We start from the raw sequence: 26,545 nt of genomic DNA, 5'->3' as shown, positions 1-26,545 counted from the left end.
TATCCTTGCAGAGAGTCGTGTATAAACCGCGTTGCTCTCTTCCGCTATTTCAAGCAGGCGATGTGGAGGGAGAGGAGTGCGAAAAAGCTGCCAACAAGAGCGGGACAGGACAACGGTGAGGAGGGCCTGGGAGGCGCAATGATATTTAGTGTTACGCCATTCGCCTGGCATAACGTATTTTCACAGCTGTGTGGAAATGACCTAATCATTTCAGCTCCCCGCTTTACCTTAAAGACTTCTGGAATTTACATCTACATCAGCAATGACCCCTGGTTTTTCGGATAGTTCCGCCGCCATCAGGTAGGGAGGGTCGGGGGGGGTTGGGGATTGTTTTAGGTGTTTTATGTACTAGAGCAGGGGTAGTCAAACTGCGGCCCTCCAGATGTCCATGGACTACAATTCCCAGGAGCCCCTGCCAGCGAATGCTGGCAGGGGCTCCTGGGAATTGTAGTCCATGGACATCTGGAGGGCCGCAGTTTGACTACCCCTGTACTAGGGATTTTATGGGGGTTTTACATGTTGCTACCTGCCGCAAGCCTCGGGGGAGTGGCGGGCTAGAAATATAATAATAATAATAGTAATAGTAATAATAATAATAATAATAATAATAATAATAATAATAATAATAATAATAATTTGCATATAAACATCTGTAATTCCCTAGATACATTAAGCCTGCAGTCTTTTTCATGTGACCTTCTCAGGACAAGGGGAGTCTGTCTTTTTTTTTTTTGTTCCAAAAAGCATCTCAGTGCATATCAGACTCCCACATCCATGCATCGAGACTCCTAGTTGTGCCTACCTAGTGGGCCCCATGTGTGGAACAGGCAACACTTCTGAGAAGGCTACCTGGAGATCCTGTCCTTGAGTCTCATTCCTAGCAGTCTAAATTTTTCCTCCTGGACCACACTTCCCCATACCGTTGCTGCCAACATGTACCATGACTGCTGTCTATCAGCTTATTTAGACCTCCTCTCTCTCTCCATGCCCAGGGATGGTTCCTTGGTGTGAATGGATACCTGTTCACCAAGTGAAGAATGGTTCTTACCATCAGCAAATTGTGCCGCTTCTCCTTGACCCTCTTGCTCCCTGACAGTGAGTGGGACACTCAGAGTGGGACACATTCTCAGAGTGGGACACATCTAACTGTCTATGAGAGTCTTACCCGTGTGCCAAAGTGAACATCTCTGCTTCTCCAGGTCAGCCACCTTGATCTCAAGGGTGCACAATTATTCACTGGAGAACCAGAAGCTTCTTGCACCAAGCACATGCCCGTGACTTTTGTCTAGGTAGCAAATGGTCATACATGATACACTCAGTGCAATACCCTGCAGAGCCCCCAACCCATGGCTGGCATTCTTACCTTCATAATTGCCTTTTACTTTTTTAGTGTTTTTATTATTTATCTTCCTTCTTAATAAAACTTTCTATTTATGTAAATTTGTTTGTGCAATGTGTACTTCCCCTTTTCGGGATTTGGAGAGACTAGTGCCCTGGCTTCTTCACCCTGCTGCTGAACTCGCATATCTGCTGAATTTGCCTGTTTATTCCCTTATTCCAGACACTTTGCCACTAGAGCCGAAATGTGTCATTGCTGGAGCAGAGCCTGCTACCTTGGAGAGCATCGCGTACTCCTAGGAGCCCTAAGTAAATAGCTGGGGCTCAAAACTCCATGCTCCTACACACACACACACACACTCAAACACGAGCCAATCACACTGACCAGTACAGGAGGACGACTGAGTCAGCCTCTAGTTAGCAAGAGGTCTAGCTGAAAGGGAGCTGCTGAGATGCCTCTCCTTCTCAGGCTGCCCTTTACTTCAAGTGCTAATTTAATTTCAGATATTAATTTAGCCCTTCTAGATTTAGATTAAAGGGGACTCTAGTTGAATAGCCTCAGTATTTACAGAGGTATGTGGCTGTTTAATTTCTTATCGAGGGAAACACTCCTTCTTTAAAGAATTAATTAGTCATTCGTCATTTTTTATTTGTCATTATTAATTCATGCTGATTCTGCAAATTTAGACAGTCCATGAGAAGGAGGGCAGGGAGGAATGAACACCCTGCTTGGCTCTCATGGCCAGCTTGGTGATGTGGTCAAGAGGGCAAACTCTGATCTGGAGCTTGATTCCCCCTCCTCCTCCACAGGAGGTTTGCTGGGTGACCTCGGGCCAGCCTCGCTGCTCTCAGATCTCTCTCTGCCTCACCTATCTTACAAGGGTAGGGAGAGGAAGGGATGGAGGGGGTAAGCTGCTTAGAGAAAAGCAGACTGTAAAACCCTGCTCTTCTTTCTTATGTGGCCAAGGTAATGACGATCCACACTTTGGGGTCAGGAAGAAATTTGTCCCAAATTGTCCCAGGGGTCCCAGAGGCTTTTTTTGCTTTCTTCTGGACATACAGCAGGGGTCATTGGGGTGTGAGGAGGGAAGATACTTGTGGATTTCATGCATTGTGCAGGGAGGGTGGGACTAGATGGCGAGATTCCCTCCAGCACTATAAAATCAGAGTCCAGTAGCACCTTTAAGACCAAGAAAGGTTTATTCAGGGCATGAGCTTTCGAGTGCAAGCACTCTTCGTCAGACTATGGGATTATATAGCCAAAATTAATTCTGTTACAAACTGTGTCACAAATCCAAATACAGCCAATGATAATTCTTTGCCAAAACAGCCAATCAATCCCCTTGAAATTCAGTTGTTGTTCACACAAACAAGGGAGAAATAAAACTGTCTGTGACAGTGATCAAAGGCACTATGCTTCTGTTGTTTTCAGTGGTAAGCAAATTCTGGCTTTCCCCCATCATCCAAGTGGGATGAAATCTGCAGGGACTGAACTTCTCGCCTGTAGATGTTCTCTGCCACGTCTCAGACTGAAAGGAGAAAGGAGCCCTGTTGAACAGGCTTTTAATAGGTTCACTTGTCATGCTGGTGGGGGGAAGTGAAACATTGATGTGTGAACTTGTTCTCCTTTCCCAGGATCTCCAAGCATGGGGAGAGTCTATTTTTAAAGCAGAACACAAGAACTAGAGGAATGGAACCTGCCCCCCACCTGACCTAGCTGCACTCAGTTGACTTTTGGAGTCAGAGCTAGGTTGGGAGAAACATGCTGATATCAGTGGACAGTGTGTAGTGGTGTGAAGTAGGGATGAACTTCAGCTAGTCTGCCTGTTTGCTCCACTGTTGTTTAAAAGCAGGCCTCCACAGCCACACCCCGAAACTCCGTCCTTGTTTTCTTTCCAAGTGACCAGGCAGACTCAGGGCCGAACTACACGTGATGCTTTCCACATGTCTGTCATGGGGACTCCACAGGCATTCTGTGTGGTTTAAAAATGTGGTGGGGATCTGTTTTGGCACTGGAAAAGGACAAGCCACCACACTGAGGGCCAGATTCGGCCTCCCCGCATATTTAAACCTCTTTATGATGGTGGTGGCACCCCCGTGGTAGGCACAAGGATCTAGTTTGGCAGACAAGTCAAGTTCCAGGAAGTTAAGCCAGGTGAGCCAAGCTGGAGGCCCACGTCTGAAACCTGTCCCCAGAGGCTGACAAATGGCCCAGTCTGAGCAGGCAGATGGCAAGTCCAAGCTTGGCAAACATTCTGCCTAGCAACTTGAGTCTGGGGATCAAAGGCCAGGAGAGAAAGGGCTGCTCAGAAGGACTTATTGTTGCATGTAGATGGAACAGCTGGCTCTCAGAGATGGCCGGTGCAATATGCCTCAGCCTGGGCCCTGACCACCTCTCCTATTCGGCGTTCTTAGGTTTCTCTGAGCAACTATCTACAGCAATGTAATTGACCCTGCAATAATGTCACTGCCTCCATAAATATTTCCAGTACATATTTACTTTTTAGCAGTTAGGGTTAAACCTAGGGTTGGGCACTTCGGCGTCCAAAGTGGCCGTTCACACCCGAAGCAGGCAACGCTGCAACGCGGGGGGGGGGGGGGAGGCTCGGCTTGGGCGTTGGCACACTGGCAGGCACACACATGCAGGCTGTCTCTGTGTGCGTTTGCCTACCGGCACACCGGCACTCACACCTCCCCCCCCAAGGCTGCTTTGGGTGCAAATGGCCACTTCAGATACCAAAGCGCCCAACCTTAGTTAAACCACAGCTGAGCAGGTTGTGGCTAAAGAACATCAGATGCTCCTGAGTAGATTATCTAGATCAGGGGTAGTCAAACTGCGGCCCTCCAGATGTCCATGGACTACAATTCCCAAGAGCCCCCTGCCAGCGAATGCTGGCAGGGGGCTCTTGGGAATTGTAGTCCATGGAATCTACACTTCTGATACTACGTCAGTCAACCTGGTTGATAATCAGTGTCAGGCTCTAAATAGAGCTACCCTCACCAGCTCCATTACTTCCTGTCACAAGCAAGACGTTGACCTCTCAGTGGGCAGTTTCCAATGACCACTATTTTGTTTGTTGGGCCATCTGCCACGTGGAGAACAGTGCGACACAGGGACAAGGGAGGGGGAGAGGCAGGGGAGTCTTCTGAGCGGCAGCAGTGGCAGGACTGGGGGAGTGAGGGAAGAGCGAGGGGTTTGGTGAGTGGGAGGGTGGCGGGAAGTACTGGACCTGCTTATTTATTGTTTGGCGACTTCTCTCTTCAGAAGAACCTCCAAGTTTCAAAAAGATTGTACCAGGGGGATCCGATTCTGTGAACACCCAAAGAGGGTACCCTCATCCAACTGCCATTATTTCCAACGGTGAGGGGGGGGGGGAAGACAAGAACAGAGAATCTCTTTGCCCCACCACAACGGAAGTTGAATGCACATGTCTAGCACTAAGTTGAGCCATAGCTGAACTAGCACACTCTGTTGCTGTCCTTAGGATGTGAAACCAGCTTCCAGTGGGAATCTGTGATATTCAGATGGCTTCCAGAAGGCCTTCAAGACACTGTGTGTGTGTGTAGGGCTTTGGTGGTTGATTACTACTTGGAGCCCTTTTTTTTTTTTGCACACAATGGGCTTTAATGCTTGTAAAGTAAATAAAATAGACTGGACATGAGAGTTGGCAACTGGACAGCATCCCTGGAACGTTCTGGGACCGTTGCTGGTGTTCCTTCCCCTTGCAAAGCTGTACTTCCATGTCAGTTCTCTCCTGGCTGGGTGCAGGAATCTGTTCTGTTGCTCAGGAGGCACTTCAGCCCGTAGCAGATTAGGCTTTCTGAGAACCTCAAGCAGGAGCTTGATTGCCAGGTGAACTTAACTCTGATTGAATTCCCTCATTTATATGCCAAGCCAGCTCCTGGCAAAATCACCTCTGTGCCTTCTGTGGAAATTTCCCTCAAGCAGAGTGCTGCGCCAATCACCTTGTGCTACAGGACCAAGACATGCCTTTTTATAGGGTCTCCATACTTAGGAATTCTCATGCAGGGTGGTGGGCGCAAACACAAAATGGCTGCCAAAGAAGGTGGGGCCTCACACACACAAAGTGCAGGAGGAGAAGAAGAAGAAGGATTGGTTCTTATATGCTGCTTTTCTCTACCTGAAGGAGTCTCAAAGTGGCTTATATTTGCCGTCCCTTTCCTCTCCCCACAACAGATACCCTGTGCGGGAGGGGAGGCTGAGAGAGCCCTGACATCACTGCTCGGTCAGAACAGCATTCTCAGTGCTGTGGCAAGCCCAAGGTTGCCCAGCTGGCTGCATGTGGAGGAGGAGCAGGGAATCAAACCCAGCTCACCAGATTAGAGGTCCACACTCCTAACCACTACACCAAGCTCTTATCTCAGGATCAAAACCCTTGTGATCAAAACGCTGTTGCTTCCTGTGGATCAGCAATACTGTTGCTTTCTTTCTAACATGCAAGGCCCTTTACACTCATTGGTCCCCAACCTTTTTATCACCAGGGACTGGTCAACGCTTGACAATTTTACTGAGGCCTGGGGGGAGGGTAGTCTTTTGCCAAGGGACATCACTGCTGCCCGAGCCCCTGCTCCACTTGCTTTCCCGCTGGCGCCCCTGACTTCCCGCCACCCACTGGGAAGTGCTGCCAGCAGCAGCTGCACAGTGCCACGTTGAGGGGGAGCCCCAGCCATGGCAGCTGCCAGACAGCACCAAAGTGCAGAATGGCTGGGCAGCCCCTGAGGCAGCAGCCAGGGAAGAGGACGAGGAGGAGCTGCGGCCCGGTACTGACTGATCTACGGACCGGTAATGGTCCTCGGACCGGGGGTTGGGGACCACTGCTTTACACCACTGGGGACATACACTCCTCCGTTGTACCCTCACAACAGCCCTGCGAAGGGGGTTAGGTTGAGGATGTGAGGCTGGTAGGGCAGCATCATGGGTAGGTTTAGGTGGGCACTCGGCAACCAATGAGAACGGCTCAGAGTTGCACCTTTTGCCAGTGAGGCTGGGAGTCTGGAGGAATCTGTACTTTAAACAGAACCGTTACATTACATCTGCACTTGAATTGGCTGGCGCACAAAGCCTGGACCAGGGGTAGTCAAACTGCAGCCCTCCAGATGTCCAAGGACTACAATTCCTATGAGCCCCTGCCAGCGAACGCTGGCAGGGGCTCATGGGAATTGTAGTCCATGGACATCTGGGGGGCTGCAGTTTGACTACCCCTGGCCTGGACAATTGCAATGTGGGATTATTTGGGCTGGGGAGCATCTCGACCTGCAGCTTGTTTTGAGGCTCAGCAGAATCCCACGTTGTGTTATTCTGGGAGAATTGGCTTCCCAAGTGCCTGGCTTTGGAGTCAGTCTGCCGTTCGTGCCTGCGTGCCATGCTCACCACAGAAACAGATGTCAGCCTTGATGTGCTCATGAGCCCACTTACTGCCTCCGTGTAACAGGGTTTGATTGGACGACACCCGATGTCTTTTGATTAACAAACAGCCTTCTCTCCTGCCTGTCGTTGCATAACCCGGGAAACCCGTTGGATGTGTTTTTCTACCGTATAGATTACAGTCTGAGGACACGCTGGGTCTGTCGCCTTGCGCAATTGCCCTCTGTGCCTAGTTTGTAATTTTACGAATTAACAGTTTAATAAAGTATAAGCCAGTCTCACCATTGATCTGAGTATATTGTATTTCCCAGCAAATGGCGTGCACTTCCTTTGCTATGAAAATGGGCAAGGTCAACCAAAATAGTAAAGATCTGGAGCACCTTCCCCATGAGGAAGGGCACATGAGTTTGCTTTCCTTCCCTGATGTATTAAAATGACAGCAGACGGGAGGGATATGATAGATGTTTACAGAGGTTTTGCATTGTGCGGAAAAAGCTGAGAGAGAGAATTTCCCCCCCTCTCCTTCTCAAGAGCACAAATGCTCTGGCAGTGGAAGCCTGTGCAGAGTTATACCTCTCTAAAGCCACTGAAGTCAGTGGGCACGGAAGGACATAACTCTGCTTAGGATAATAAAATCAGAGTCCAGTAGCACCTTTAAGACCAGCAAAGATTTATTCAAGGCGTGAGCTTTCGAGTGGTCTTAAAGGTCCTACTGGACTCTGATTTTATTGTGCTACTTCAGACCAAACCATTTTGAATCTGTTTAGGATAGCACAGTGGATTCTCCAGTTAAATGTAAGAACATAAGAGGAGCCATGTTGGATCAGGCTAGTGGCCCATCCAGTCCAACATTCTGAGTCACACAGTGGCCAAACCCAAGGGTCCATCAGGAGATCCACCAGAGGGACCAGAACTCCAGAAGCCCTTCCCCCTGTGCCCCCCCCCCCCGCCAAGCACCAAGAAGACAGAGCATCACTGCCCCAGTCAGAGTTTTCAGTCTAGACCTTGTGGCTAAGAGCCACCGATGGACCTTTGCTCCGTGTGTTTCTCCAGCCCCCTCTTGAAGGTGTCTGTGCTCGTAGCCACCACCACTTCCTGTGGCATGAGGTTCAGATCACATCAGTGATTCCCCCAATGCATCAGCCATGTCTGAAACCGGGTGACATCAGAGGAGACTGACTCATGGGATACATCAGTCGGGAAGGGGTAGGGGCTAGAGCAGGGAAGGGCAAACTGTGGCAGGGGCTCATGGGAATTGTAGTCCATGGACATCTGGAGGGCCACAGATTGCCCACCCCTGGGCTAGAGTGTTGGACAAAGATCTGCAAGATACTGGTTCAGATCACTCTGAACCAGCACTCTCATGCACTCTCTGCCTAACCTACCTCACAGGGTTGTCCTGAGGATAAAAAGGAGGAAGGGAGAAAGTCAGGGCATAAATGAGGTAATAAAATAAATTCAGTGACTGATAACTGGTATGGAGAGGCATTGGACCCTATAGATCAGCCTTTCCCCTGAAACATTCTTCAGGCCTTGCTTCGAGAAACCCCAGAAGTGGCACGACTGTGCAGAAGATGGTTGGGAAGCAGAGCTGTGGACACGCCCACCTGGGGCCCCTCCCCTTCCCACCTCCTCCAGGCCTATCATTTGCCATGGGGGGGGGGAGCAGGTCAACATGACCATATATAGTCATATCATCCAATCAATGTTTAACAAGTTTTTAAAATACGGAAAAATTCAATGAACTCGCATCCTTTCCAGAAACCCTTCCAGAGCTGTCAAGAAACCCCAGGGTTACACAAAGCCCTGGTTGAGAAAGCCTGCTACAGATGCAGAGTACCAATAGCAAAATCTTTGACCCTTCTGCTTCAAAACATCCAGAGGGGCCCAGCTGGCCACTTCTGGAAAGAGGATGGTAAACCACAGAGGCGTTTGATCTCGTTTTCTTTTTTAAAGTCAGAAATCTGTTCTCTCGGGATCAAACCGTTTGTGATCAAAAGGCTGCTGTTGTCCGTGGATCAAAAACACCGTTGCTTCCTTTCTACATTCAAGTCCCTTTTCTCCACTGGGGACGTGAGCCCATTGGTTGCCATGAGAGAAGAAGAGGCATTTTGTGGTGGAAATTATGAAGCCGGAGAACTGAGGCATTGCAGCTAGAAATGGTGACAAGTCAGGAGCCGTATTCTTTGCAAGAAGTTGCCATCTGAAGGAAAAAGATTGGAAATTGGCCAATGCCAGTATTGGAGAAGTCTTTAGATATTTCAACGTGTTATATACCCCAAATGTACCTTTGGAAGATCAATTCCAATCTATTTCAAATAAAATAACCCCATATCTAAATGCTCTGACACATTTCCCCACCCCCAAAAAATATTTCCTGGGGTAAAATAAACCAAGCAATACTTATGAAGCAGGTGTATGGGTAGAAGGTGTCTCAGAGATTGTTGATTCATTCATCCAGATACGTTTGAGGGAAACCACTAGGTCACCAAAATGTACATCTGACATAGCCACCCATCAGGAATCTGCAATTCTCTCTTGGAATCAGCTGCTTAGCTGGACATTTTGAGGCTCAGAATCAAGATTCTCTTCAGCAACAGAACTGAACGTGGGTTAAAAGATGATCCTTCTCAAAGTCAATGTGGAAAGTTGGTCAACCAGAGACTGAATCAACTTGTTTTTTCTCCAGTTTTGTTATCTTAATTGGAGAGTGAAAGAACAACATTTTGGAAGGTCAAAAAAGAACTAGTGATATTGGATTTTAGAAGTACAAACCAACAAGCAAGACAGATATATTCTTTGGCATTTAATGGAATTGAACCCCCTGCTATATTACTAGCATCTTTAAAATCTATGACCATACACCGATATCAAGGGGGTTTTTTGGATGCCAGATCAAATGCTGTTATGACCCCGGAAATGAAAAGCTGCTATCTGGGAATCCCTTTTTCAAAATGGAGCCGTTTTTGTAACACGGGAAAGAGAGGTAGTCTGGCTCACCTAGTTTTTGAATGCTCCAGCTTCAAGGAGGAGAGAGGAAGATGGATAAACCAACTGCTGGAGAAGAACAAGTTTATAAATGTAAATCAAGATCTAGCCTTTCTGTTTCGGGATGTGGACGCAGATACTACTAGGTCACTGGCATCCTATCTCTTGGCAACTCAACATAAAATTAAAATGAATAAACTCTTATGATTCTCACATGTGATAAGATATAATGTTTTAAGGCTTAAAGCCAAAGAACATTATAAAGGAAAGGAAGAAAGGAGTCAGAGATATGATTTCCTGATTTTCTTATCAAAATTCTGGCTTCACTTAGGAATGTCTTTGTGCCCATAGCTTTCGAAATAAAAAGAAAGCATTTTTCCTCTTATTCAATCAATGCATTTTATTATCTTTGTGAGTTGTGAAAGTATTTGTGTTGATTTCTGATTGACCGTTATCTTTAACTGTAGTGACAGGAGGATAATATAATCTAACGAATGGGAACCTGCAAGGACTTGGGGCATTTTGTTTCTCCTTTCCCCACTATCCCTTTTCCCTTCCCCCCAAACCTTGCAGGGGTGGCCAAACTGTGGCTCTTCAGATGTCCGTAGACTGCAATTCCCACAAGCCCCTGCCAGTGCACTGGCAAACCACCTATGCTTGTTGCTCAGACGGAAAGCCGCTTGCTGGGATTGCCATAAGTCAGTTACATCTTGAGGGCACTTGTGTCTGCCTCTCCCTCCTGCCTACCAGCCAGACTGCTTGCATGTCCTCCCCATCTTCAGCTTTCCCTGTCAGCCTCTGTCCTTGGAAAACAGTGACTCAGTTGCATGCTGCTGGCCACCGAGTCAGGCCCAGTTGCCCCTTGGAGAACCTGGAAGGACTTCAAAGGGCACCTCATTTCTCTTCACTGTTCCTGTCTGCCTCATGTCCTCACTTTTACTGGATTTCTTCTCCCCATCCACTCACCAATCTGCCTTTTATCTGCCCCATCTTCAGCTGTATTTATTATCTATGAATATATTTTATCATTTAGAGGGGCAGTGACTCAGGGGTAGAGCATCTGCTTGGCATGCAGAAGGTCCCTGGTTCATTCCCCAGCGTTTCCAGTTAGAAGATCTGGCAGCAGGCAATGTGAAGGACCTGAGAGCCTGGAAAGAAACCAAGTCAGGAAGGAACTCTAGAACTGCTGTGGTTGCCAAGCAAGGCCACTGAGGGCTTCCCTTTCTTAAAGCTACAGGAGCACCTTTTATCATTTGGGGGGTTCTAATTTCCAAATGTATTTTTTTAACTTCAGATTTTTCTGCAAACCTGCGGTCTGAGGTTTGTAGAAACGTAGATAAAATTGAAAGGGTACAGAGGAGAGCGACGAAGATGATCTGGGGCCAAAGACCAAGCCCTATGAAGATAGGTTGAGGGACTTGGGAATGTTCAGCCTGGAGAAAAGGAGGTTGAGAGGGGACATGATAGCCCTCTTTAAGTATTTGAAAGGTTGTCACTTGGAGGAGGGCAGGATGCTGTTTCTGTTGGCTGCAGAGGAGAGGATATGCAGTAATGGGTTTAAACTACAAGTACAACGATATAGGCTAGATATCAAGGAAAAAAATTCACAGTCAGAGTAGTTCAGCAGTAGAATAGGCTGCCTAAGGAGGTGGTGAACTCCCCCTCACTGGCAGTCTTCAAGCAAAGGTTGGATACACACTTTTCTTGGATGCTTTAGGATGCTTAGGGCGGATCCTGCGTTGAGCAGGGGGCTGGACTACATGGCCTGTATGGCCCCTTCCAACTCTATGATTCTATGATTCTATGATCTATTTTGCCTGCGTATGGCTCCTATCTCTGGATTGCATGCTACATTCAGCTGGCAGAACTACAAACAGCAGAAGGGAAGACGAACCATCTCCAAAACCGGTCAGAAGGTACATGATAGTATGGCTGCAGTCCTAAGACCACTTCCCTGAGAGTAAATGGTTGAATAAAATGGTACTTACTTTAATGTAAACATGCTCAAGATTGCTAAGAACAGAAATTGAAACAAGCTCCATTCAAGAGTAAAGGATTCACTCTAAATGTGTGTGAATTGCTCCTGCTATTCATGAATTAGCCTGTATAAACCTGTAAAGAGGAACATTTTCATTCAATGTTAGCATTAAACTTGTTTTTGTGCACATTTAATAATAATCAAAATATTTTTAATACTCGTCCGTTTCTTGAATACTTGTCCATTTCTTGTCGTCTTTGTCACTCTGCCCATGTCTTTTGCTGAGGTCTCTGCTCTGGAGAGGGCTGATGCACCTTTTAAACTCCCTGATAGACTCCCAAACTGCCTCTGGGTCTTGGGTGGCTTGGGAACAGTTCAGAGGTGGTGAAGTGCTACCTTATAGGAAATACAGGACAGCCAACCTTCCTGCTTCGTAACTGAGTCTGCCTCACTTGAGAAAGAACATGACCCAGAGGGCTATCTCAGGATTCGGCCCTATTTAAGAGGTGACGTTCCAGCAGAGCAAATGGTCATCATCCAATATGAATATATGCGGAGCCTATATTTTTACCATGTATTCAGGACTTCCATCTCCACAGCATCAGATCGGAAAATTGTACCATAAATAATTGTGAGAATTTATTCATTGTGGCCTTGTTTCACACAATCAATTTTGGTTTTCAATTTGTTATACTTTGTATGTATCATGGGCTACTCTTAACTTTCTCTCCTAGATTCTAGTCTGATGTTCTAACTGCTGTCCCATGATGGGTCTCACCGGCACACACTGTCCTGGGACCCAGCAACACCAGTGATCACAACATGAGCTCATACACTGAGACACTTCTAATTCTGCACTCTTGTGATCCCTGCTCCATTGTCTGAGGAAGTAGGCAGCACACAAAAGCTCACACCTTGAATAAAACTTTGTTGATCTTAAAGGTGCCTTTGGATCCACCTGAATAAATCTGGTTAGCCTTTAAAGTGCCACAAGACCTTTTTTATTACTACGGGTTTAGTGAGGGAAACGGTCTCTCAATTCTGCCCTGATCTTGGAACAGAACACTGAAGGCTTTAAATGGCCTGTGGAGAGACGAAGTAAATTAAAAGTAAGAAGAAAGAACAGAATGGTGTCCACAGCAGGGGACCACACAGGGATCACCGACCTATAGTCGCACTTGGCTCATTTCATTAGGGTGTGTTGACGATGTGAATGGTCTGTTTCCAGTGGCTTGACTCTTCTCTAAAACACAGAATATTAGATGTTGAATTTCAAATGCTGAATGAAGCAGCTAGAAAAACGTGCTCTCCACTTTTTTTAGGTATTTCTCCACAGTCCGATAAATTAGCATTCTATTTCTCTCACCTTGTTATTTCCCAACAACTCAGGGCTTTTATGCTTGCCAGGTTTAACATCCTCCCATCAGCAGTTATGGCGGGGAGATTTCAGAAGATTCCTTACATACAGAGACACTGCCCATGTAAACAAGGTTCTATAGAAGCCATACAGCGTGTCTTTTTTTACTGTCCCATACACAATGCCATTCGGGCTAAAGTTCACTCCTAGTTAAATATATTGGCTACTCTGATAAATGTAAGGAACAATTCCTTCTCTCCAATCAGGACCCAGATACAATTGATAAAGTGACTAAATTCTTACAAATGGCAATTAAGCTGCGTGAACGTAACAACTAATTGACTGTATTCTGATTTATCTTATTTTTATGCCAATAAAGGTGGTTGTTGTTGTTGTTGTTGTTGTTGTTGTTGACTCTTCTCCTGTTTGTCCTCAGCCCTCCATGAATTCCCGAGCGACATCTTCACAAACGAGGAACGGTGGCACGGAGCAGTATTCTTGCACGCTTTCTGTGTGAGTCGCCATTTTCTTCTATACGGAGTGTATATTTACTGCTTGGACTATTCAGAATGATCTTAGTTCGTTTTCCCACAAAAGGTCTCGGGGCGGCGGAGAGTGTAGAAGGGAAAATATGAAGCAGCCTTTAAAATTAATCAGAAGGTTTAAAAACCAATCAGCCAATCCAGAACGTGAATCAGCAGCAAGCTTTCTGCTTGAAATACCGCCAGGGTTTTTTAGAGTAAAGTTTTTGTCTTTCAGCAGAAAGGAATGCCCCACCACCTTAAGCAGACTGTTTTGGATTTAGCAGTTCTCACTGGAATCAGCGTGTTTGCTTGGATTCTTGCAGCAAGTGGTAGTCAAACTGTGGCCCTCCAGATGTCCATGGACTACAATTCCCATGTGCCCCTGCCAGCGAATGCTGGCAGGGGCTCATGGGAATTGTAGTCCATGGACATCTGGAGGGCCGCAGTTTGACTACCCCTGAGTTATGGTCTTCTGTTGTGCTTCTGCTTATTAGTTCTCATGCCGCTACATTAAAGGTTGTCATTTGCAGAAACACAGTCTTTGTTGAGGGGTTTGAATCCATTTTGAATTGATCTTGAGCCAAAGCTACATGAATGCTGATTTAACAGGCATGTTTTCTAGGCAGATGGGCCAATTCAGCCTTTAAATGCTCGGGAGAATGCTCAAGTCACCTGGGCACCCCTTCTCCTCCCCATAGGGAGAAAGGAACAGAGGAACAGATATGCACTGTATTTATTTGTATGCCGGAGGTATCTATTAGTGCTTGGACACTGAGCTGCCTGAAGGAGCCAGAGGTACTTCTCCAACCTCCTGGTGTTGTTTTGCTTCCTTATTCTCTACCATCCATACATTCCTTGGCACGGTAGCTGCTTGTATCCCTAGCCATGCCTCCTTCTGCATATTCCTGTTGCATTCACAAGATGTCCCCCAGTTGATAAACAATCACCCACCTTCCTAAGGGATGAGTTGTCAAGGGATTCTTGAGAACAGCTGTGCTCATCCTTAGTCCAGATGGGGGAGGGAGGCACAGAACATTCAACCAAATAGTTATCCATTAACCTAGGCGTAGCTTCCATTTCCGCCAGTGAGGTTGCAAAAGATAATGTGTTGACCTCATCCTTGACACCCCACTGGCTGTCCGGATGTACTCTTGGAGTGTCGGGTGAGTCTTCCTCACAAAGGAGAGATCTTCTTTTATGGGAGGATATTCTTATTGGATTCAGGATGGAAAAAAAAAAAAACCTTCTTTATCCAGGAAGTGATAAAGGTGTGGATTTTGCTGCCAGTGCGTTTGGCTGACCCCAACCTGGCAGAATGACCTGCCAGTCAAAATCTGGGCCCTGATGGTGCTGTCAGAGTTCTGCAGGGCCTGCAAAATGGCAGCCTTCCGCCAGGCCTGTGGCTGAAGTCAGGGCTGTCCGGTAAGGATAGCCTTCTTCACCTTGGCTTCCCCCTTGTTTTTGACCCTGCCGTCTTATTAGCTCAGTGGAGATAATCTAGTGAGTGAAGGGGGTGTTATTGCTTTTGTCTGTATTTATCCAGCAAGGTTAAAAGGGTAATCAGCTGGTACTGTAGCCAAGAGTTACATGATCTCTCACTCTTTTGCACTGGTTACGGAACAGCAGCACATAGGATATCATCTCTTATCACCTCTCTACCACAAAGACAACATAAATCTTTGGAAGGGATGTGCTTGTAATAGCCCTCAAAGACTGCTGATGGCAAAGCGTTACAGGACGCTAACGGAGAAGCTCTTCCATTATATCTGTGAGGAATTATTTAAACTCTGCTTCTGCCTCCGGATGCTTTAATAGCATGGCATGATCCACATTATCAAAAGCTGCAGATGGATCCTGGAGGAGCAACCAAGAAGCATGGCCTTTTGTGCAGATTAAGTCAGAGGTCATTGACTAAAGCTACCAGAGCTGACTCTGTTATTAATTATTTTATGAATTACCTTTTTAAGGAAGCTTTGTTCAAGTGCAAAACTGACCTGGGGATGGATTGTAATAGTCATTTCTCGATGACATCGCAGTGGCCTGGCAATCAATATTGTGCTTTAGATTTAGGAACTCAGTCCTTGAGAGAGGCTGGACAACTCACCTGCTACAGCCAGCCAGCTCCTCCGCCATCTCCTGGCAGGCCCCTGCTGTGCCACTCCTCAGATGAGCTAAACAACAAAGGAAGCAACTACTCAGCAGTTTGCTGCTCAAATGAATGGCAGGCGGAAATGGGAGGGGAGAGATATGTATGTGTAATCACCACTTCTGCTAAAACCCAGAAGCCACATCCTCATTGACCTAGGATCTTGCAAGTCATTGGAGATTGACAAAATTCTACCGTCTCAGTGATAGTGATGCATGCATGGTTTCCTCCCCCCCCCCCAGTCTCCCCAGGGTTGCCTGGCAACCCCACCTGGAGAAGACAGATTCCTTTTGACTGAATGCCAGGTGGATGGTTGCAGAAGAGTTCCACTGCTTTCAAACCAGCATTTCCCATCTTCACCCTGAAAGTTTAGTCAGCGTTCCCTCTTTTTTGAAGAACTTTGCCTGGAGCCACTGTTTGGATCTGATAGGGGATCTGCAAGATCAGCTTCATTCATCTGACGCTCTTATCAGTGCTACGCCTCCCCCGAGGCCCCAGTCCCTGTTCCAACCATTGAAATCGCAACCATGGTCTAGAACAGGGGTAGTCAAACTGCGGCCCTCCAGATGTCCATGGACTACAATTCCCAGGAGCCCCCTGCCAGCGTTCGCTGGCAGGGGGCTACTGGGAATTGTAGTCCATGGACATCTGGAGGGCCGCAGTTTGACTACCCCTGGTCTAGAAGCAGAATGGCTGATGCCTCAGCAGATGCCTGTTCTGAAACCCGTGTGTGCTGAGACCGGTCGCAAATTAATTAAGCACGGCTACAATTCACAACTACAACTTGTAGTCCACGGACATCTGGAGGGCCGAAGTTTGACTACCCCTGCTCTAACTGAATAACCCCATTAATTTAATTACTAGCCACCTTTGAGAGATTGTTGCTTGAAAAGGAAATGGTTGGCATACATCATGTTCACGTCGCGCTGGAGGTTTTATAAAGGCCCCTGGTGACATTTGTGAAGGTGGCGGCCATAAGGTACAAAGAGCCACGTGGGGGGCTTCTGTCACCTTGAGCCTATTTGCTAGGGAACGGATGCATGTGGCTGCTTCACAGTCTTCCGGGCAACTCCATTTAATTAAAATCCATTTTAAAATACAGGGGGGGGGGAGCCGTGGGCGTTCTTGCCATTAGCCTTTCTTTCCCCTTGGCTGAAGGAAATAGCCCTGGGTTTTTGTGGGACAGTTTACTCACTGACGGGGTTCCCCACGCCCTCTAGGTAATGAAGCAGCTGCAATGACGAGGATTCGGTCCCAACCAACAGGCTGCTAATTAATTAATCCCTGGTTTATCTCATGTGCCTTTTTGTGCAGAGCTGTGTGATTTTCTGCAGCGCAAGGTCGTGTTCGGGGCGCGTCCTCACTTGCCGTTTCCCTGCTTGGCTGCTTGCATAAGCATTCCTGCAGCAGCGAAGCCCTGTGTTAAAAGCCGGAAACAAAATGAAATATTAACACACCTATTTAAAAAGCTGCACTGAAGCCTTCGTGTCCCAGAGCAGGGGTGGGCAAACTGCGGCCCTCCAGATGTCCATGGACTACAATTCCCATGAGCCCCCGCCAGGGGCTCATGGGAATTGTAGTCCATGGACATCTGGAGGGCCGCAGTTTGCCCACCCCTGTCCCAGAGTGACTCTTCAGCGCAGGAGGGCTCTGAACCACCACCACCACCACCCCTCTCAGGGCTACCACTGAGATGCAGAATGCCCGCCCCCTCCATCAGAGATGTTCTTCCTCCCGGTCGTGACGTCTGCACACTCCAACTGTCCCTATTCGCTGGGGATTGGTCCTATTTTCAGGTGCGTGTCCCTGGTTAAAAAAAGAAAAACGGTCCTAATTTCCCTTACGGAGGTATCTTTTACAAGGTTGTCAGCATGCACAGAAGTCTTTCTTTCCCCTTAGTCTCTAGAGGCTAAATTTCCGAGTGACTGGCAGAATCATCCCGTGTTTTGTGCCAATTAATATAGGAACACCCACATGGAGAGACCATGCCAGATCAATGCTTCCCTTCCACCCGAAATAGCTGCATATTCAAATAATAAATGTTCAGGATAGTTCAGCCCCAGTTATTCTGGCATCACCACAGCTGTTGGGAGATTCAATGTTACCAAATGAAATTAAAATATTACAGTCAGGTACCTAATCAGCATTGTTTCTGGCAGCAATGCCAAACAGGCTGTTAGAGAAGAAATGCATACAACATGCAGGGCTTGCCACCTTTGGCCTGAGTGGACTATTAGAAATCATGATTATTTGGGGCCCTTTTGTTTCCTCTGCTTGTTTAAAGACTATTATGCACGGCCGCTGAAACGGTGGCATGGAGAACGCAGAGGAGGAAGAAGCGAAGCAAACCGCTTACGCACGGGACGGGACGCAATGGCGGCAAAACCCAGAGTATCCGATTATGCACGCTGCTACTCTGGAGCTGCTTCTGGTTGCACCCTGATCCCAGGAAGCTTCACTTTCTTCCGCATCTTGCTAACGTGGCTTTTTCGGCAGCATACTCTGACTCTGCGCCCAGTTGCCACCTGCAGCATGCATAATTGGTGATTTTAGCCGCCACCATTCCACCTCGAATGCAGGCCTTCCACTCCGTGCATAATGGGCCTAATGGTGTATTCAGTTTGTTTAAAAGAATTTTAAATGAATTATTTAAATTGTATTGACATTTTTCAGAATTCACGTTTTGTCAGCATTGGGGCTAAAAGCAGGCTAAGAAGTGATCGAATACATACTGGTGGGAGACAAATGCTGGATAAATGAGAAGCATGCATGCTGGATGGGAGAGACACTAGTACGTGTGAATGTGCTCTTGGAGTACTGTAAGCTAAATATGAACAAACAGTGTGATGTAGCAGTAAACAAGGCATCACATCAAAACCACGAGATGTCATAGTCTCACTGTATACCGCATTGGTCAGACTCCTCCTGGAGTCCTGTGTGCAGTTTTGGAGGCCTCACTTCAAACTGAAGTAGACAAAATTGAGGGGGTGCAGAGGAGAGAGACGAGAGTGATCCAGGTCCTCTGGGGACCAAGCCTGTGAGGACTTGGGAATGATCAGCCTGGAGAAGAGGAGGCTGAGAGGGGACAGGATTGCTGTCTTTTAAGTATTTGAAAGGTTGTCACATGGAGGAGGGCAGGGAGGACAGGGAAAGGTTCCTATTGGCAGTAGAGGATATGACCCGCAGTAATGGGTTTAATCTACGTGTAGATTGGTATTGACTAGATATCAAAGGAAAATTTTTCAGTCAGAGTAGTTCAGCAGTGGAATCGACTGCCATAAGTGAGCTCCCCCTCACTGGCCGTCTTTGGCAGCAGCTGGACAGATCCTTATCCTGGATGCTGGAGCATTGAGCAGGGGGTGGGACTAGATGTCTCGTGTGGCCCCTTCCCACTCTAGGATTCTACAAACCACAATAAGTTGATGTTCAGCCAGCTCCCACCTGCAGCCTGCAGTGACACCATCAAGGGAGGGCTGTACTGCACGCTGTTTTTGCCCCTTTGTGTTGGCCCTCGATTTGTGTCTCCAGAGTGCTCAGCATTTCCTCTCTGCCAGTGAGAGAAGAATTCCTAGCAGATGACTTCCCTGGTATGAGAGAACTGGCAAGTCATCTCACGGGCTGCAACCCCGGTGGAGTTTGCTGGTTATTAGGTGCCAGGTTTCGTAATGGAACATTCTAAGCTGTAACGAGGCAACCGGGCATTATTGCCTGGCTAGTGGAACAGGGAAAAGGTTTATTTGCTGTGCTCAGATATCACACTTGCGCTACTCCCACATGAAGGTAAACAGAGGGATGTCGAGGGTCTCCCCTGAGCCTGAAGTTTCAGGATTTTAGCAGCTTTTCAGCATTTTGAAGGGAAGGAGTGACTTCTGGAGAGACAAGACCAAAACCAAGGATATGGTCTGTTTGGCTCAAACGGGGATTTTGCTGTTAGCTCATATGAAGCTGTCTTCTACTGAGTCAGATCTCCTTCTTTGGAAGTTTTTAAGCAGCGGCTAGAAAGCCATCTGACAGAAATGCTGATTCTGTAGATGCATATAAAAAAAACAAAATCCCCTGTGTAAAGAAAAAGAATAGGAACAATGGGAAGAAAAGTTTTTATCAAATGCTTTGAAAGCACAAACAATACATTAATATGTTAGCAGGCTGTAGGAAGGCCACTGGAAATTCCAAAATCCAAAGGAGGAACCAGTAAATCCTGTGTGTCGCTCATGAATGCTTCCTCAGTGGACCCCAACACAACCTTTGCTGCACAAGTGCCAGGAAGCTTCTAGATAATGTTCACATGCAAATGCATTTCTTCATAGTTTAATGGCAGACTGACAACTCTTCAAACTATAAAAGACTGTAAGGAAGGTACAGTCTGGTACAGACTGCCCAAGGATTCTGCTACAGTTTAGCCAAGGAAGGTACAGAGACCGGCCAGGGATTCTGTTTTTTTTTTTTTGGGGGGGGGGGGGAATCATCTGGTCATAGAATTGGAGTCACTGTGGGTGGGCAGGTAGTTGTGAGTTTCCTGCATTTCTCAAGGGGTTGGACTAGATGACCCTGGAGGACCCATCCATCTCTATGATTCTATGATAGATCAAAATTGGCCTTGTCTCCTCCAACTGGCAGTGGCTTTCCTGATCCTCAGAGGACTTTCACATCACCTGTTACCTTAGTGTTTTAGCTGGAGATGCTGGAGATTGAACCTGGGACCCTCTGCATGCAAAGGTGCTCCCCCTGAGCCACACCCCTTTCCTTTTGGGGTCAACTCCATCAGCCATGCTGATCATGTGACCTACCAGGCTCCATTCCTAGTAACACCCCCTACCCAGGTAACGCTGCATTCAACCCCTTTTCTACCCGCAACCCTTCCTGATCTGCCAGGGATCATTCGGCGGAATTCTCATCTTCATAGAGACATCCCTTATAAGGATTACAGATAGATGAAGAACCGCAAGGATTTGCAGAGGTCATGTGGTTTGTTGCCAGCTATGGGTTAGGAAATATCTGGAGTTTTGGGGGTGGGTGGGTGGAGTCTTGGAAGGTGGGGCTTGAGGAGGGACCTCAGCAGAGTATAATTTATACAGTCCACCTTTCAACACAGCCATTTTCTCCAAGGGAACTGATCTCTGTGTGAGGACCAGCTGTAGTTCCTGGAAATCTCCACTCACCACCCAAAACATGGCAACCCTCATTTAACCTGTCTGTGTTATTTCCTCTTTCCCTTCCCTAGCAACCGCAGTGGCATCTCTGTTTTCCTGCTTTCTTCTTCTCTTTCTACCCACCAGCCAACCTTCCTTTATCTGCCCCAGGGTCTTCAGCTTCCCTTTCTTCCCTACACTGGTAGTCTTTTGGGGTAAGCAATTCTGGCTTAGTTGCATGCTACTAGTTCTCAGTCCAGGCCCAGTTATGCAGGGAGGTCCTGGGGAACACTCAAGGCCTTATGAAGACATCTCAGGTTTCTCCATATCCCTTTCCTCTTGTCCCTTCTATATCCTGCCTTATATCCTTGTTTCCTTCTCTCATTCTTACCCACCCAACCTATCCTTTCTGCCTTCCATCTTCAGCAATACTTGTTAAATATTTACTTCATTTGTATCCAATTTTTCTCCTCCATGGATACCCAAAGCAGCTTACACCATTCTCCTTTCCTCCATTGTATCTTCTCAGCTACCTGTGAAGTAAGTTACACTGAACATAGGTGACTGGTCCAAAACCCTCCAGAATGGGGACTCAAATCTGAATCTCCTAGATCAGGGGTGAACAAACTGTGACTCTCCAAATGGACTACAGTTCCCATGAGCCCCTGGAGAGCCAAAGGTTGGATACTCTGTCCTAGATCCTAGTAGGAAATTCTTACTAGATGGCTTTCATGGGGGGGTGCAACACAGTAGCAGACAGCCAGGACAGGTCTTGATGATCGTGGTGTTTTCATAGGAAAAGATTGTGTGTTTTATTTCTATTGTTTAATTTAATGTGGGATTTTATATGTATGTTGCCATAGTGAAAAGGTTCTGTGTTGACGTTATGAGCCTAGGTGGGAATTTAGGAAATTAAGCATTATGGCTCAGTCTATTTAAGGAACTTGAGAGAAAGAAGAACTGTACCTATCAGAAACCATTAAAGGTATAAACTTTCTGAAACCATTATGATGTTATGCTTCTAAATAAGCTCTGTCTTTAAGAGGAAACAAATATTTTATTTAGTGTGGCTCATTTACCTCGGAGCTACCACCACTCACGGACTGCTCTGTTATTCTACCCAATGTAACCAAGGGCATTTCCGCACATCGGGAAAAATAGCATTACGCCAGCTAAATGGCAGCGCTAAACATTATCGCACCTCCCAGCCCCTCCTTACCTTTTTGTTGTCTCACTCTTGTCTGCCACCTTTTCGCGCTTCTCACCCTCCACATCACCTGCTGGAAATGGGAGAAGAGAACAACGCACTTTACACATGACTCTCGTCCACCTGTCATCAAACCAGGCAGCCAGTCCCCTTTCGCCTTGGTTTAAAGGACCCATGATGCCCACTAATTTTTTAATTTAAAAATGTATAGTTCTCAGTTTAAATGCCTGCGCGTCTAATCATAGAGGCATAGTTCTTTTTGAACGCCACCCCTTATGGAATCACAAGTTTTGATATTAAAAAAATTAATCTCATTCCTGAATTCTTTTTTTGGGGGGAGGACTTTAGAGAAGCATGGTTTGTGTAACAACTTTGGGGGGGGGGGGTTATTTCTGGCATCGCCTGCATACTTGTCCACCTATTCGTTGCTCCAGGATGTTAGACCTTCTAAAAAGAAATTCCCATCCCTGGGAACAAGGGAGAGGGAGGCAGGTGCAAGGGCGGGACAAGGCAGGCGATTTTAGTGCGTTTGAGCCTCCATACCTTCCTCTCCAGTAGCTCACACTAAATAGGTTGTGTCTACAATTACAGTGTGCCTACCTTTATTAATTTTACTATGGGCCAAGCCCGTTGCATTCAGGAATACAATGGGTGCTAGTTTGGGGGGGGGGGGTGGAAGAACTCTGTGGATGGCCTCTCCCTCCCCCCAGGACCTGGAAATGTTGCAGGCAGCTGGTAGAGAACTCACAGGCAGGAGCAGCTCTCATGTGGCAGGAATCTGCAGCCTCTGAGCCTCGGAGGGAAGTGGAAGGAGGGTGGTCAGAGGTGGGGGATGGAAGGTGATTGGCTGGCCGCTGGACAGACAGCCCATTGGAGGAGGAGGCAGCCAGTTGGCGGAGGAGGCACTCAGGGGTGGGACAGCCGCCCTATGTGGTCATTAAGCACAGAGTGGCACTTGAGCCATGAGACACACTCCTCCTCCAAGCCCTTACCAGAAATACATTATGTGGAACAGATAGCAAATTGCCATGGCTTCCTTCAGAGAGTGAGGACTATGAGAAGTCTCTAGCAGCCATTGCAAAACTACAATGCCCATGGTACAGTTGGAAGCAGGAATTGCTGCTGACCCAGTTTAAGTGTGCTGGGTAGGTAGATATTCCTTTGCTGTCCCTTCAAAACCAACAGGCAATTGAGTCTCGAGTCCTCTGAAGCAGCAACATTAGAATTGTTTGAAATAATTGAATTAGGATACTATCCTGTTTAAACTAGCCCTGCTACATAGAATATATTCTGTTTTTCCAGGCTGTCTACATGTTCTATGCTTTGGCGATTGTTTGTGATGATTTCTTTGTCCCTTCGTTGGAAAAGATTTGTGAGGTAAGTATCTACTTGTGCCTACATATCTACATATTTAGTAACAGATTTCAGTGTGCCAGAACTGCGATCTTTAATTTACTTTCCATCATCTTTGATGTCTAAATTGCTTGACTGGCTGTAAGTGAGAGCATATTGATGATGAGAAACCAGTTTTGTACTTAGCACCTCTGAACCAATTACGTTTGCAATACGGTTCTTTTAAGATGTTTGATTTTGGTGCTTTACGGGAGAGTGTTCATGGCTACCATTTTGTATAAACAGGGAAACCCACATATTCCATACAGATGCAGCTTAGACGTGTTCCCTTTAAAAAATGTGTATCAAAGCTATACACATCTGCAAAGGCCTCCGTTTTCTATGCACTTCTGCAAGCTTCAGACCTAGAGCCTCTATGAAGTGCCCTAAAACATTTATTTCTGTCTCCCAACTCTTTCTCTCTGTCTTTAAACAAAATGCACACCCATCCTTGTGGAGTTACAGAGAACTTGAATGATTGCCCTCTGTTTTGAGATATTTCGGTCAATAAAAGGTCCTATGCAGTTTTTGGTATCCACATATTGTAACTGATGGCAAAGTGTAACTTCCTTGAATATCTGAACTCTTCCTGCTTTATACTCCTACCATCACTGTCAAAAGTAAATTAGGAAGTTCAGAAATTATGTGTGCAACCACTGGGTGTATGATGCTTGGACTCTGAAACAATGTATTTTAAAACTTTTAACATAAATCACATTACATCTGTATAAAGAGGAACCACATGGCCCTGGTTGTTGGTGTAATTACCAGCAGCCAAATATATGTTTATAACAGCAGCAATAATTATTTCCTAAATTTAAGGGACTACTCACAGCTAGTATTCTTTTGACTTCTCCTGATAAACTACCAGAGAGGTAGGGCTGGCTCCTGTGGATATGTTCCACTAAGGTGGTACCATAAGCAGGTCTGCCAACCTCCAGGTGGCACCTGGGAGATCCCCGGGAGAAAATGGCTCTTTTGGATGGTGGATTCTGCTGAGGCCCATCCTATCCCCGTACCTGGCCTCCCCAGGTTCCACTCCAAAATCTCCAGGTATTTCCCAACCCAGAACTGACAACCTTGGCCACAAGGCAGCTTTTCCTGGTGGGAGAAGCTCTTCTGCTATCTGGAGGCATGCGCATTAGCGTAAAGGATTCCTCAGGATCCAGCCAATGGGGTCCTGATGGACTAATGAAAATGCAGGAAATAAATAAAACTAAATGATACACAAATACACAAAATACAGGCTCAAAAAAATTCAAATCGTACAAGACCAGCTGACTGAATCAAAGCCCCTTTGAATCATTGTTAAGGGGTCTGAAAGAGAGAGGAGAAAAGGAAAGAAACTTCACCCTGCTCCATCTGTAAGTAAGCAAAAGAGTGGAAGTCAACTCAGGCAGACTCTGCCAGTAGATCAATGAAGTCATTTCACCCACTCTTTGGGAAGAATATACTTGCTGAATTTTGAGCATTTGGGGGCTATACGCGAACACTAAACTTATGTACCGACTCTAAATTGTGGCAATGTATATTCTTATACATTATAAGTTAAAGTTGTGGCATGAGATCTTTATTAGAGTTGCCAACTCTGGGTTTGAAAATTTGGGGCTGGAATGTGGGGGGGGAGCAGGATTTGGAAGGGGGAGAGACCTTAACAGGATATAATTCCCTAGAGCAGGACTAGTCAATATCTGTGCCACAGAGGTGTACCTGAAGTCCACAGTCTAAACTCTGGGTTTGCAGACCTCGCTGGCATGACCTGGGCTTACCTGGAGCAGCCGCTTCTTGAATCATCCCCACCTTCTGCTCAGCCGGCCTTGTCTGTGGAGCCTTCTGTTCCACAGATTCATGCAGCCTCTGCCTGGACTGGGGCCGAGCCACAAGTAACACGGCCTGCTCTTGGGAACGACAGCGATACGGACTCATTAGCCAGTTCTGAACTTCCGGTGCACAGATATTGCTGGGTAGGGGGCAGAGGAGGACTTTGGGGAAACAGCTGCTGTGATGCCTGAAGTATTCCAAATTCAGAGGGTAGCCATGTTGGTCTCTTCCAAGAGACGATGGAGATTAGGATTGCCAGTCTCCAGTTGGGGCCTAGAGACTACAGAGAACAGTTCACTTGGAGGAAAAGACTGCTTTGGAGGGAATTATATCCTGTTAAGCCAAGGTCTCTCCCCCTTCCAAATCCTGCCCTCCCCACATTCCAGACCCAAATTTTCAAACCCAGAGTTGGCAACTCTAACAAAGATCTCATGCCACAACTTTATTTATTTATGCTTACATTTCTTTCCCACCCTCTCTCTAAGGACTCTGGGAGAATCACAAGAAGGATAAAATTACATATAAAAAACAGAATATAAAAATAAAAATTTAAATTAAATAAATTATTACAGTATTAAACACAGAGCATTAAATCTGCAGTTTGCCCAGTTCGCTCCATTATATGGGAAGGGGAGAATTTACACAGAACCTTTTAGTTGGAGCATCCTTTCTCAAATTTTTGACTGTTGAGAACCCCCTGTAACATTCCTCAGGCTTCAAGGAACCCCTGAAGTGGCCCGATCGTGCAGAATATGGTTGGGAAGCAGAGCCACTCCTGTTCCCACCCCCTCCAGGACCGTCACTGGCCATTTTGGGAGGGATGGGTGGGTCGACATGACTCTATATGGTCATATCACCTGATTAAATTTTTAACACATTTATAAAATATATAAAAAATTAATTAACTCCCACCCGTTTAGGAAACCCTTCCAGGGCCATCAAGAAACCCCAGGGTTTTATAAAATCCTGGTTGAGAAAGCCTCAGTTGGAGTATGATTTGGTGGATCCTGACAGGGAGGCCAACAGAATTCAGCCGTTGTTTCAGGCCTCATCTGTAGGCCTGGCAGAACAGCGCCATCTTGCAAGCCTTGTGGAACCATTTAAGGTCCAGCAAGGCTCTGATCCCATTCAGAAGAGCATTCCACCAGGCTGTGGACATGGCCAAAAAAGTCCTGGCCATGGTCAAGGCCAGTCTAATATCCTTTGGGCTGGGGATCCAGAGCAATTTTTACTCTTAAGGCTGTTTGGGGCCCATGCAGAGAGAGGAAGTCCAGCAGGT

At 46.7% G+C, this 26,545-nt stretch overlaps 1 protein-coding gene across 1 annotated transcript in view; it reads left to right on the top strand.

Moving 5' to 3' along the window:
* The window catches only part of SLC24A3 (solute carrier family 24 member 3), a 200,344-nt gene that overhangs the window by 113,222 nt on the left and 60,577 nt on the right, over positions 1-26,545 (top strand). The window contains exons 3-4 of the mRNA XM_077309599.1: positions 13,484-13,560; positions 23,356-23,430. Of these exons, the coding sequence (XP_077165714.1) occupies positions 13,484-13,560; positions 23,356-23,430 (152 nt within the window). The remainder of the gene's footprint in view (positions 1-13,483; positions 13,561-23,355; positions 23,431-26,545) is intronic.

Source organism: Paroedura picta, chromosome 14 (assembly GCF_049243985.1).
Source record: "Paroedura picta isolate Pp20150507F chromosome 14, Ppicta_v3.0, whole genome shotgun sequence".
NCBI classification, from domain to species: Eukaryota; Metazoa; Chordata; class Lepidosauria; order Squamata; family Gekkonidae; genus Paroedura; species Paroedura picta.
Note: the sequence above shows the minus strand (reverse complement) of the source record. Positions and strands in the feature narration are given on the sequence as shown.